This window comes from Drosophila navojoa, chromosome 5 (assembly GCF_054131105.1).
Source record: "Drosophila navojoa isolate 15081-1374.11 chromosome 5, UAZ_NAV_1.0, whole genome shotgun sequence".
Lineage (NCBI taxonomy): Eukaryota > Metazoa > Arthropoda > Insecta > Diptera > Drosophilidae > Drosophila > Drosophila navojoa.
In genome coordinates, this window is record NC_142893.1 from 23,564,933 (window position 1) to 23,577,524 (window position 12,592).

The 12,592-nt window shown below is 42.0% G+C and overlaps 4 protein-coding genes across 4 annotated transcripts; all 4 read left to right on the forward strand.

Moving 5' to 3' along the window:
- Nucleotides 1–111: 111 nt before the first annotated feature.
- On the forward strand, nucleotides 112–7,182 carry CtsL1 (cathepsin L). Its single transcript, XM_018105736.3, has 4 exons — nucleotides 112–325; nucleotides 1,683–1,780; nucleotides 5,949–6,163; nucleotides 6,222–7,182. Exons 2-4 carry the CDS (start codon nucleotides 1,688–1,690, stop codon nucleotides 6,931–6,933), a joined length of 1,020 nt encoding a protein of 339 aa, XP_017961225.1. The 5' UTR covers nucleotides 112–325; nucleotides 1,683–1,687; the 3' UTR covers nucleotides 6,934–7,182.
- Nucleotides 7,183–7,428: 246 nt separating this feature from the next.
- Nucleotides 7,429–9,072, forward strand: PheRS-m (Phenylalanyl-tRNA synthetase, mitochondrial). The gene is made up of 2 exons (XM_018105728.3): nucleotides 7,429–8,759; nucleotides 8,813–9,072. The coding sequence occupies exons 1-2, from the start codon at nucleotides 7,548–7,550 to the stop codon at nucleotides 8,978–8,980; spliced, it is 1,380 nt and encodes a 459-aa protein (XP_017961217.1). The 5' UTR covers nucleotides 7,429–7,547; the 3' UTR covers nucleotides 8,981–9,072.
- Nucleotides 9,073–9,103: 31 nt separating this feature from the next.
- ste24a (prenyl protease type I) lies at nucleotides 9,104–11,006 on the forward strand. The gene is made up of 2 exons (XM_018105732.3): nucleotides 9,104–9,304; nucleotides 9,501–11,006. Exons 1-2 carry the CDS (start codon nucleotides 9,212–9,214, stop codon nucleotides 10,764–10,766), a joined length of 1,359 nt encoding a protein of 452 aa, XP_017961221.1. The 5' UTR covers nucleotides 9,104–9,211; the 3' UTR covers nucleotides 10,767–11,006.
- ste24b (ste24b prenyl protease type I) lies at nucleotides 10,956–12,582 on the forward strand. Its single transcript, XM_018105733.2, has 2 exons — nucleotides 10,956–11,166; nucleotides 11,219–12,582. The coding sequence occupies exons 1-2, from the start codon at nucleotides 11,065–11,067 to the stop codon at nucleotides 12,467–12,469; spliced, it is 1,353 nt and encodes a 450-aa protein (XP_017961222.1). The 5' UTR covers nucleotides 10,956–11,064; the 3' UTR covers nucleotides 12,470–12,582.
- Nucleotides 12,583–12,592: the final 10 nt, after the last annotated feature.

The window sequence follows — 12,592 nt, forward strand, 5'->3', positions numbered from 1 at the left end:
ATTTACAGGTTTATAGACAATAATATTTTGCACATTAAGGGTACAAATCATTTCAACAGTCTGGCAGCCTCAGTATGATTAGCAGTGTGGCCATAACGCATCAAAGTTAATATATATGTGTGTGAGATTTCTTCGCAACAACAAAACGCATCTGAATTTATTTAAAACCGAAAAGTGTTCGAGTGAGGAGCTCGCAAGGAATTAGTAACTTTTAATTTTAAAAAGCTTTATATACTCATTAAATTAGATCTGAAGCTAGCAGTTTGTTCAAACGCGAAACTTAAAACGCAATAAATCGCGAATTGTTTGTCATCCAACGCAAGTGGTAAGAACACAATTTATTTCCGCATAATCATTGTCAATGTGTTCGTATTTCCATTTCTGTATTTAAAAAAAAACCTTTTGTTTATTTGTTAAAACAAATGCATGACGCACTTATTTTCATAAGCATGAAGACGAATAATGTCGCCATTGTTTGTTAATTTCCCAACTTTCGTCTTTGTCTGGCATGTTCCAGCAGCATCTCTTCTATTCTTATTCTGCCTATTGCATTTCTTTTATCTGATTAACCCTTTGGCGTCTTTATTTATTGCGTTGCCAACATTTTGTTGTTGCTGCTGCTGCTGCTTTTGCGCATTTTGTTTTCAGCTGTTGCTTCACGTTTTGCTGTGGCCTATTTTCCGTCTATCTTATCTCTTTTTTTTCTTTCTTTACCCTATTTTTTCGGAGCATTTGTGTGTTTGCTAATTCACCTGGCGGACAGACTGCAAAACCAGTTTCTGCCCTCAACCTTGCCACAATTTGTATGTCTAGTGCTATAGAAAATAATAATAATATAAAACGCACAAAACAAATACAAAGGCGAATGGCCGATAAGATAACGGCAAATGTTTTTGTGTGTGTGAGCAAAAACTAAACTGTGAATTCGCATTCGGTTTCAGCGAATTCGATGGAATTCTCATTGCTGTCGTTTACTTATTTTCTCTATCTGCTCTGTAAGCAAATCCGCCCCCACAGAGCATCTGGTGCCTGCGGCTGATGTTTATGGATCATGTTATCGACAAAAAATGCCAACTCTGCAAATTTATCATTGCACTCCCTTGATATTTATTATTATTGTTGTTGTTTTTGTTTGTTTTTTATTTCTGATGAAATTCAGCTCTGTCCATACTTGTTTGTTAGTACAATAGCTGTGAAGCTTGCTGTTTCTCTCTCTTTCTCGTGTGTATATGTATGTATGTATGTATGTGTGTGGGTGTGGGCCAAAAATGCACATTATTGATACTTAACAATCACTGTTACCGGTGCTGATGGCTTCCCGTGATTTAATTAAATTGACAGCTCAAATTTATAATTTAAAAATAAAAGTAAACTTTTTGATCATTTGAAATACAATTTTATTTTTACGTAGACAAATTTTCTTGCTATTCATGGAAAACGAAAGTGCATGTGAATTCCATTTAATAATAATTTTAAGGAAATGTAATGAGATATAAGCTTGATGTACAACTGGTCACAGTACGAATGTTCACAGTGACTCAGTCACAGTTGTGATTACTCATCTCTAGCTCACTGATAGGTTTGTAAAAAGCTCATCACGTGACGAGTAGACGTTAAGTTTGAAAGCTCAGCTCAATTAGAAATGTTTAAATATGTTAACTGATTTTCATTTTTAATTTCAGCTAAAATGCGCACTCTTTACGCTCTATTGGCCCTGGTGGCTGTGGCTCAGGCCGTTTCCTTTGCTGATGTTATCAAAGAGGAGTGGCACACCTTCAAGGTAAGTAATGCAAAATTAAACAGTTCATTGAAAAAGAATAGGGAATAGACATGGAATGTGTTATGCGGTGACGAGCGCTGGCAACAGAGGAAGTTGGAATTTAGTAATCCGAGAATGGAGGAAAGAAAAGAAGGTGCTCGAATTTAGAAGCAACTGTGTTCGTAACAGGTGTCAACTGCAGGTTGTATGATTAATGCCTTTGTTACTTAGGTTTTTGGAGACATTCTTCCGCTTTATTTTTGTTTCAATGCATTTCTGACCGTTGACTCATTTGCCACTAATAATAATGGTTCATTTTATTAATTTTACTATTATTATTATTGCAATTAATGTTGCAGTCAAGCTGATTACATGCCGGCTCACATGACAGACTCAATATAGTTGAGCCGTCACATGAGATGCCGACATAAATCTCTTTATCAGTGGCCTGGCCTGGCAGTACCGTTAGACCATCCAGTCATTGATAAGCGCGCGTTCCGGCTTGTGCCTGGCATCGATCGATGATAAGCCACACGCATAGCCAGCCAATTCAATTCGACCAACACATTCAACTCTTAACAATTGACACTAAGCGCTCCAATGCTGACTCATTATTCATTCGTATTTACATTCACATACATATGTATGTGCATATTTGTCTTGCGTTCTTGTTTATTGATTATTACTTTTCAATTTGTTGGTTCTTTGTCTTTGTCCTGGGCTAGTTTTACGTCGTAGAGCGCTTTGAACTCTTCTTAATCAGCTTATCAGCTCCCACTTGCAATAAATGTTATGTGCCCACTCTTATCAGCTATGAAACGCTTCAAAAGGTTTTCAGCTTTGTCTAGACCAGAACTGGATCATAGTTGCGAGTGCATGAAAATTATAAATAAACAAAAGAAATCTCTGGAAGACGTGGATGTTGTTTTCAAAACTAACCACTAAATTTAATCATCGCGAATATTATTTAGTAGAAATATTCCGTTTCGTCGAGTTTGAAGCTCTAAATAAAAAATAAAAAAACTAAAAATCTAGCCAATATCAGTTTTAAGAATTTCAATTGTTCTTAACAAATAATTTAGTTACTCTTCAAAGTTTGCATAACCTAATAATTCTTGTCTGCAATTTCACTTAAATTCAATATTGCACTAATGCCTACTTTTAAGCGTCGCAAAAATGGAATTTACATATTTATTTATAAAATAAATATTTATTTTACTTGCTTGTAGAATTTGTTGCCTGTTTTCTTGACTATAGTAACGTTCTTATCAAGAACTGAAAAAGTGTTGGATTTGGCAACTGCCGCACTTCGATTCTTGGCGCCAACTGCTACTTGATAAAAATTTCAAAAAAAAAGTGCTGCCTACTTTTGCGCGCCATTTACTTCTCCAGTGCTGTACAGTGCGGACAGAATGCGCAACAGTTACATATCAATTTAATTAGCACACTGTGTTTATTTTGGTTTTTCACATTCAACTCGACAAGTCGAACGCGAAAACAAATGCCAGGCCGCGAAGAACTTTGAACCGAAAGTATTGCGATAAGCGTGTGAATGCGGCCCCCCAAACACTGTCGAATGTTGTCTTTTTTTTTTTCATTTGATTCCATTCAATTGACATCTCAATTTATGCGCAAAACAAATAATAAGAATAACAACAATGCTAAGTTAAAGCGCGTCAGAGTTTCGCGAAATGGCGTGTGACTAGCTTATCACTTGGTTTAATGTTTGTTATTGCTATGCTGTGTTGTTTTGTGCTGTGCTGTGCTGTTGCTGTTGCTGTTGTTTTTGCAAACTGTACGAAAACGGAGAGCAAAGTAAAATTAGCAAGTGGGCGATTAGTACTGTAAGAGTATGTGTGTGTTGACGTGAGAGTAGCCTTTACAGACACACATGCATGAATATCCTAATAAATCAACGGTTTTATACGCAACAAACAGGTTCGCTCGAAACGGTTTCAATACATATGTACATGTACATATCTGCTTGCAAACATTGACACACACTGGGGAACATCTATTTGACTGTGTGTACAAAAACACGAAAAGCATTTCATGTGCCACACGCACATACACATGTATGCCTTATTTTTGGACATGAGCGTGTGTGTGTGTGCGCGCGGTAGCAGCGCTACGTACTAAAACAGGCATACGGACATTTTTTGATATTACCCACCCGACGCTCGACGTAAGCAGACGCAGCACTTACGAGCGAGCGCTAGAGTGCAAACAAAGAGAGAGAGAGAGAGAGAGTAATCAGAGAGGGTAACCGCGCGCGCGCTGAAATCAGAATTAGAGCGAGCGAGACGGAGCTATTGATAGAGAGAGAGAGAGAGAGAATTACCCGTTAAGAGACATTAAAGGAAAGCACGCGCGTCATTCAGAAAAACGTGCTAATGCAAGCAGAACTATAAAAAATTACGGATATTATTAAATTATATAAAACACGTAAAGTTATGGCCAGCTCCGCCAGTGATTTGCACATTATTGTGGACGTAGTGGTGCCCGTTCTGTTCATAGCCGTGCTCTGTGTGGTCAACTGCTTTGTGCTGCGCATCATAATGCGTAAACGTAAAGAATACCAATACTTAACAGAGCGCACTGCCAATACAATAGAAGCAGCAGCAGCTAATGCCGCACCAGCAGCTGCTGATGGGCCGACCACCTCATCGGCCTGCACGGATCGCAGCTGTCCAATCGAAATGGAGCGACTTTAGCGGCCAAACTCCGCCAGCCAGTGTTGCCTTAGCATGTAACAAATAATACTAATTTTAGTACAAAAGTAGCCTCGGATACTCAGTAACTGTATATTTACAGCAAATGTCATTGAGAAATGGATAATAGAAAAACAAAAAACGAAGTGCAAACAGTCGTTTATCATGATTTTATCTATGGATGTTTAGGCGTGTGCATTTAATTACTGTTCCTACGTTGATTTTTCTATTAACTTTTTACGGACTCGCCAAGTCTCTTTTTTAATGTGTAAATTTGTTTAATAATACAAATAAATAAATGAAAAATGTTAAAATTGTTTTTTGCATGTGCGAAAAATCAATAGGTGGGTTTACGATGCTGACTCTTTGCCCTTCTCCGCTGGAAGGTCTCACAGTAGAAAATTTCCAGCAATCATATCAATTATATGCAAGAGAAGAAACAAAAACAGTTTATGACCGAGCGCTTATCGCAGGCAGTCATCCAACAACAAGAGCAACATGCTTATAAAGAGAGTCACCAATAACATCATCATCATCGTCATCGTCATCATCATTATGATTACCATCCGGTCAGGGCGTCAATTGCTCCCATGTCAGCTATAATTATGCGATATATGTATGTGGGCTGGGCGGCCTGTTTGACCAGTTTATTTGAATGCATTTGGTGAATTTTCTGGTATATCAAATTAATGTTCGTTATTCTGTCGATGCCCTAGGGTATATGAGTTTTCATTTTCTGTATTCAGTATATACAGATCGAGCAGTAGTCGTAATAGAGGATTTCAGATCGACGGCTTTGGCATAATAATGAGTTCTTTTATATGTGAATATATCTTTATAGGTAGGTAGCAGAATGAATGAATACTGACAATACTAAATGAACATTGCGTTAATTCTCTATAAATATTGTGGAATAGGTCTAGGTTATTGTCTATTTTCACTGGTTAAACCGAATTTCATATATGTACATATACGAAAACATTTCAGAGTGAATACCATTTTAAGGGTATGCTACAATCTAATCCGTAGTCCGTTTCGCTTACATAAACATCCATCTTTATTCTCTTGGTTACTTTTACTATTCTTTATAACATTTTTAACAACTTCAGACCGAATTGACTCGTTAATATTTTTATGGCTAGTTTTATGGCGTTAACGGGTTTTATTGGCCTTAGCTACTGGGTTTTGTGGCACCTTTTGTCCGCTTGGCGATAAAGACAGCTGTCAGAGGCTTATCTCATTGCAAGAGCAATAAATCGAATCTGTGAAATTGAGTCTGAATCAGAATCAGAATATGAATTGATGCTTTGGTTAGGTAAACCTGAACTTCGGCATGTTCATTCGATTGTGTGTGTACGGCGCTATCTAATCGCTGGCTGGTGTGGAGAATAGGTATAAAGCCAATAACAAGTCCTGATAACAGTATTTCTGATAAGCGTAATAGTATAAATGTGTGTTTACACTCTCCCTAATTGCAGCTGGAGCATCGCAAGACTTATCAAGATGAGACTGAGGAACGCTTCCGCCTGAAGATCTTCAACGAGAACAAGCACAAGATTGCAAAACACAACCAACGCTATGCCGCAGGCGAGGTTACCTTTAAGATGGCCGTTAACAAGTATGCGGATATGCTGCATCATGAGTTCCGCGAGACCTTGAACGGATTCAATTACACGCTGCACAAGGAGCTGCGGTAAGTATGACAGCCAATCTTGAGAAGACTCGATTTATAAGTACGTCAATCCCAGTAGCGCTTCCGATCCCAGCTTTACTGGCATTACGTTCATCTCTCCGGCGCATGTTAAGCTGCCAAAGGCAGTAGATTGGCGTGAGAAGGGAGCCGTTACCGAAGTTAAGGATCAGGGACATTGCGGCAGCTGTTGGGCCTTCTCCAGTACTGGCGCCCTAGAGGGTCAGCATTTCCGTAAGACGGGCACTTTGGTCTCGCTCTCCGAGCAGAATCTGGTAGATTGCTCCACCAAATATGGCAACAATGGCTGCAACGGAGGCTTGATGGACAACGCCTTCCGTTACATCAAGGATAATGGTGGCATTGATACCGAGAAATCGTATGCATATGAGGGCATTGATGACTCCTGCCATTTCAACAAGGACACCATTGGTGCCACGGATCGCGGCTTCGTCGACATCCCACAAGGCAATGAAAAAAAGTTGGCGGAGGCTGTGGCTACCATTGGACCTGTCTCAGTGGCCATCGATGCATCACATGAGTCATTCCAGTTCTACTCTGAGGGCATCTACAATGAACCAGAATGCAATTCTCAGAATCTCGATCACGGTGTCCTCGTTGTTGGCTACGGCACCGATGAGAGCGGCAAGGACTACTGGCTGGTCAAGAACTCGTGGGGCACCACTTGGGGAGACAAGGGCTTCATTAAGATGGCTCGCAATGAGGACAACCAGTGCGGCATTGCTTCCGCTTCTAGCTATCCTCTGGTCTAGGAGAATTTATATTTGCGATAAAAGTGCTTGCATCGACGCTCAACCTAATTAATTTAATCACAAACAAATTACCTTTTATATCCCAATGCAGCATCTCAGAAGTAAACGTTTATAGTTTAATGGGCATAATTAATTAGCTGTAAAACTCATCATTAATTTTTGTATGATTTGCCATTTAAATATTGATACAAATTAGGCATATTACAATGTTGATGTTTTGTATGAAATAAAAACCTATATATTATAAAATATGAATGTTTCATAATATGATAGAACTAACGGAGAACGAAAACTTTTTATTTAAATTTATGCATTTTATTGGTTATATGATATTTTGTTGGAAAAGCTAAAGTTTTATAAGTTTTTTATTGAGAACATTAGTTTATCACTAAACATTTCGAGTTTTGATTGATTACATATAATCGTTGAACATTAAAATGTCAACAGCTGATAGGAATTTATATGTCTGTAGCCCTGACACACTCGATTTATATACAAATTAATCGATATATTTTGATCGAACGCGTATCGATACAAAACAGCTGTTGTTTTATAATACATATAATGCAATATTGTGCTAGCTAATAAAAACATAAATAAAAAAGCCTGAAAGAATGTTATTAACGCTGCGTGTGCCGAGATCCCGCCTATGTTTGGGCCGCCAACAGCATCGTCGCCTCTTGGCCAGCACCGCACCCGAGGAAGCTAAGAGACAGACAACACAACACCCCTTGCAATTGGAAATCAATGGAAACACGTACCCCACAGACAGCTGGACGAATGTGACCCCGAAGATACTCTCACATCTGGGTTTAAATAAGCATCTGCAGCGTGATCATCCATTGTCGATAATACGACAGCGTATTGTCAATTATTTCTATGGTGCCTATCGCAATCAGCGTGGCAATCCTTTATTTTCCGTCTATGACCAACTTAGTCCATTAGTCACGGTGCAACAGAACTTCGACAATCTACTCATACCCATTGATCATGTGAGTCGACAGAAATCGGACTGCTACTATGTGAATCGGGAGCATTTGTTGCGCGCCCATACGACGGCGCATCAAGTGGAGCTGATTTCGGGTGGACTGGATAACTTCTTGGTTGTCGGTGAGGTGTATAGACGGGATGAGATCGATAGCACACATTACCCAGTGTTCCATCAGGCCGATGCAGTGCGTCTTGTCACTAAGGATAAGCTGTTCGAACGTAATCCTGGGCTGGAGCTCTTTGAGGAGACGTGGAGTGGTTCGCTAGCAGATCCTAAACGCATTTTGCCCTCATCCAAGTGCATGGATCAGACAAAGCAGCCGTGTCACACTCTAGAGGCTGTCAAGCTGATGGAACACGAAATGAAGCACGTCCTGGTGGGTCTTACGAAGGATCTCTTTGGACCCCGCATCAAGTATCGCTGGGTGGACACGTATTTTCCATTTACACAGCCCTCGTGGGAGTTGGAGATCTATTTCAAGGACAACTGGTTGGAGGTGCTCGGTTGTGGCATCATGCGCCACGAGATTCTGCAAAAGGCTGGCGTTCATCAGTCAATTGGTTATGCCTTTGGAGTGGGTCTGGAGCGATTGGCTATGATTCTATTCGATATTCCGGACATTCGACTGTTTTGGTCGAACGATAGCGGCTTTCTGTCTCAGTTTAGCGAAGAGGATCTACAAAATCTGCCCAAATACAAACCTATCTCACATTATCCGCAATGCTCAAATGATTTGTCCTTTTGGCTGCCAGCCAATGTGGAAATCGATGCTGGATTCTCAGCCAATGATTTTTATGATCTAGCGCGCACTATTGCTGGGGACGTGGTGGAGCAGGTGCGCAAATTTAATTTTACATTTGATGACATATTAATTCTACTCTTTTTCAGATAAGCTTGGTGGACAAATTCAAGCATCCAAAAACGGGCAAAACCAGCCTTTGCTTTCGCATTGTTTATCGGCATATGGAACGCACCTTAACTCAGGCTGAAGTAAATGAGATACATAAACACATAGCCGACGCCAGTGTAGAGGCCTTTAACGTGCAAATACGCTAGTCATAGTTAAATAAATTGTTTTGAAACTAAAAGAAACCGATTTTTGTTTTCAAAAAGGAAAATAAACATCTATGCAATTCCGTGTAAAGTAATCGATGACTTTTCTGTACAATCGATACAAGATATTTGAACGCTTTATAGCACTGTTTTTGAGGCTTTACGTGCAAGCCGTAGAGTGCGGCGTTGTTAAAGTATATACGTCTACATTAATTTTATGAAATTCAGGTTAAAATGTCCATTTTAGAGGCTGATGATGTGCTGTACAGCATTTTGGCATTAGTCATCATTGAGAATGCTCTGGAAATCTATATAGCCTATCGCCAGGTGAGTCATAAATAAAATGCCGGCACGTGCCAGCGTTCAAGGCGGCAATTAATGTTTTGCCTATGTATTTTACAAGGTATAGTATCTAAGTGTATGGTATATGTATGTATATTTAGCGCGTTAAATGCCAGCCGAGTTCGTTGCTTTGCCAGAGACACTGTTGATATTAGATATATTGCATTTTTCGTTCTCACAGGTGAAAGTGTACCGAAATGCGTTGACTGTGCCCACTGAGCTGCAGGCCCATATGAGTTCGGAGACGTTCCATAAGGCGCGCAAGTATGGCCTGGATGGGGAGAACTTTGGAATTTTTAAGGCCGTGGTGATGGACGTACTGCTTCTTTGCCTGGAACTGTATATTGGATTGATCGCATTGCTCTGGCAGATGTCAGTGGATGTGGTCGAACGTTTGCAATGGGATTCGAGCAATGAAATTATTGTCAGCCTAGTCTTTGTGCTCATCTCGAATGTGTTGTCCACATTCAAATCGCTGCCATTTAAGATCTACAAGATCTTCGTGCTGGAGGAAAAGCATGGCTTTAATAAGCAAACGGCGGGTTTCTTTGCCTGGGATCAGGTCAAGGGCTTCCTGGTTACCCAGATTGTGATGCTGCCCATCACAGCGGCTATCATCTTTATTGTGCAGCGCGGTGGCGACAATTTCTTCATTTGGCTTTGGGTGTTCGCCGGTGTCATCTCCCTGGTACTGCTCACCCTCTATCCGATCTTCATTGCGCCGCTCTTCGATAAGTACACGCCCCTGGAGGAGGGCCCACTGCGTCAGTCCATCGAGAATTTGGCTGCCTCGCTCAAGTTTCCATTGACCAAGCTGTATGTTGTGGAGGGCTCGAAACGTTCTTCGCATAGCAATGCTTACTTTTATGGGCTTTGGAACTCGAAGCGGATTGTGCTCTTCGACACACTGCTGCTGAACAAAGGGAAACCTGACGATTCGGAGCTGACCGACGATGAGAAGGGCAAGGGCTGCACGGACGAGGAGGTGCTGGCTGTGCTTGGCCATGAGCTGGGCCACTGGAAGCTGGGACATGTGACCAAGAATATTATCATAATGGAGGTCCATCTGTTCCTTATGTTTCTTGTCTTTGGCTACTTGTTTAAGTATGCGCCGTTCTATGAGGCACTGGGCTTTCCACCGGGCACACGACCCATACTCGTTGGTCTACTGATCATCTTCACGTACGTGATGGCACCTTACAATGCCATCATCAACTTTGCCATGACAATATTGTCGCGTCGCTTCGAGTATCAGGCGGATGAGTTTGCCCACAAGCTTGGCTTCGAGCAACAATTGTGCCGTGCTCTGATCAAGCTCAACTTGGACAATTTGGGCTTCCCCATCTATGACTGGCTGTACTCCACCTGGAATCATTCGCATCCAACACTGCTGCAGCGCTTGGCACGCCTTAAACAGTTGGGACAGTCGCAGAAGAAGGTGCAGTAAACTACGAGGTGGGCATTTTGGCCGCGCATTCAAGTGCGAGACTGTAGACCAAAGCATTTAGCTTCCCTCTCACTGTCTTTCTCCCTCACTCTCTTTCGCTGTATTCTGTAAACCGTATCCGTATCGTAGTAGTCCCTCTCTCTCCTTGTCTAGTTGTATATTGTGTAGATTTCAATAAAGCAAGCGATAGCCGACTTGACCAATAAACAAAAACAAAAAACAAAAAAAAAAACAACAAAATTCCAAAATGTGGATATCAAATGTATTTGGGTAAAATGTCAGATATCTTTAAGGTAAAATGATTGTCCAGCTGTGGAATGATCCCGCTATAATACTCCTCTGTCTAATGATCATTCTCCTGGTGGATAATCTGTGGAACCTCTACCTGATCCTACGCGAGGTAAACAACCGAACTACCAGTGCCTCTTTATATTCTGACATCCCTATTGTAGATTAAAATGGTTTATGGTGCGAGCCAAGTGCCGGAGGTGTTGCGGCCGTATTTATCCCAGGAGCTGTTTGAGAGAATGCGCAGATATAAGCTGCACAAGAGCTGGTTCATCATAGTCAATACGCTGATTGTGGTCGTCATTTCTGGCTGCCTTGAATTGTATTTTGGTTTCTACGGACTGCTTTGGGATTTGGTTGCCAGGTGCGCCATCTGGTCGTGGATGAAGCACGAGATCTGGATGTCATTCGTCTACTTGATCTTTCTCAGCCTTTATATATTGGTTAAGTCGCTGCCGGGCAAAATCTATGAGAAATGTTGCATCACCAAACTGGTAAAGCAGCCGAAGCGCAGTTGGTCGCAGCGCATTGTCATGGAGCTGGTGGACATCTGCTGCTCACTGCTGCTCATGGCCACAATGGTTGCGGTGGTCGTGTCCATGGTGAACGCCTTCAATCAGTACGCCTTCGTGGGCATCTACCTGATGGCCGTGCTGCTGACCGTGATGATCATTTTGATAATCCCCTTAGCAATTGATCCTTTCGTTGGCCAGCGTGTGCAGTTGGAGAACCAGGCGCTGAAAGCGGGTCTCGAAGAGCTCACTCGTCGCGTCGGCTTCTCAATGCGCTATGTGCACATTATACACGTCCGAGACCCGAGCATGGGCAGCAATGCCTTCTTCTTTGGCAGTTGCTGCCTGAAGCGCATTGTGATCTTTGATACGCTCTTGTTGAATCGGGGATTGGCCAGCGACGCTCGGCTGCCACCGGAGGAGAAGGGCAAGGGTTTGCCGAACGAACATGTCCTGGCTGTGGTCGCCCACGAGTTGGGCCATTGGAAGCGCGGCCACTTCTATAAGGCCATTGTCATGTTCCAGCTGCATCTGCTGATCACGCTCGTGCTGTTCGTCATCTGCTATTCGCACGGGCCCATCTACCAGGCGGTTGGGTTCGATGTGGGCGTCCAGCCGGTTATAGTGGGCTTTATCGTAATCTTTGGCTTTCTGCTGACGCCCTATCTAACCATCTCCAATGTGCTAATGCTCACGATGACGCGACAATTCGAGTACGAGGCGGACAAGTTCGCTTTCCAGCTGGGCTATGCGGCGCACCTGCGCATGGCGCTGCTCAAGCTCTATGCGGACAACCTCACATTCCCCCTGTCGGACGCCTGCTACTCCAGCTGGCACCACACGCATCCCACGATGCTGCATCGCTTGCAGCGCTTGGAGCGACTCGAAAGAAACCGAACGTAAAATTGGAATTATTAACGAACAGAAAAAAAACATAGCTAGCTACGAATACATGTGTATATTCAAATCCAACTGCCACTTTCGGATGTATAATGGAATAGATATATTTATTTCTATTTGCCGATT

Excerpts from the sequence above, each read along its gene's own strand:
- CtsL1 (XM_018105736.3), top strand. The coding sequence starts at position 1,688 with ATGCGCACTCTTTACGCTCTATTGGCCCTGGTGGCTGTGGCTCAGGCC. Across the intron at positions 1,781-5,948 it reads AGGAGTGGCACACCTTCAAG|CTGGAGCATCGCAAGACTTA; the intron begins GTAAGTAATGCA and ends CCCTAATTGCAG. Across the intron at positions 6,164-6,221 it reads ACGCTGCACAAGGAGCTGCG|CGCTTCCGATCCCAGCTTTA; the intron begins GTAAGTATGACA and ends CAATCCCAGTAG.
- PheRS-m (XM_018105728.3), top strand. The coding sequence starts at position 7,548 with ATGTTATTAACGCTGCGTGTGCCGAGATCCCGCCTATGTTTGGGCCGC. Across the intron at positions 8,760-8,812 it reads CTGGGGACGTGGTGGAGCAG|ATAAGCTTGGTGGACAAATT; the intron begins GTGCGCAAATTT and ends ACTCTTTTTCAG.
- ste24a (XM_018105732.3), top strand. The coding sequence starts at position 9,212 with ATGTCCATTTTAGAGGCTGATGATGTGCTGTACAGCATTTTGGCATTA. Across the intron at positions 9,305-9,500 it reads TCTATATAGCCTATCGCCAG|GTGAAAGTGTACCGAAATGC; the intron begins GTGAGTCATAAA and ends TCGTTCTCACAG.
- ste24b (XM_018105733.2), top strand. The coding sequence starts at position 11,065 with ATGATTGTCCAGCTGTGGAATGATCCCGCTATAATACTCCTCTGTCTA. Across the intron at positions 11,167-11,218 it reads TCTACCTGATCCTACGCGAG|ATTAAAATGGTTTATGGTGC; the intron begins GTAAACAACCGA and ends TCCCTATTGTAG.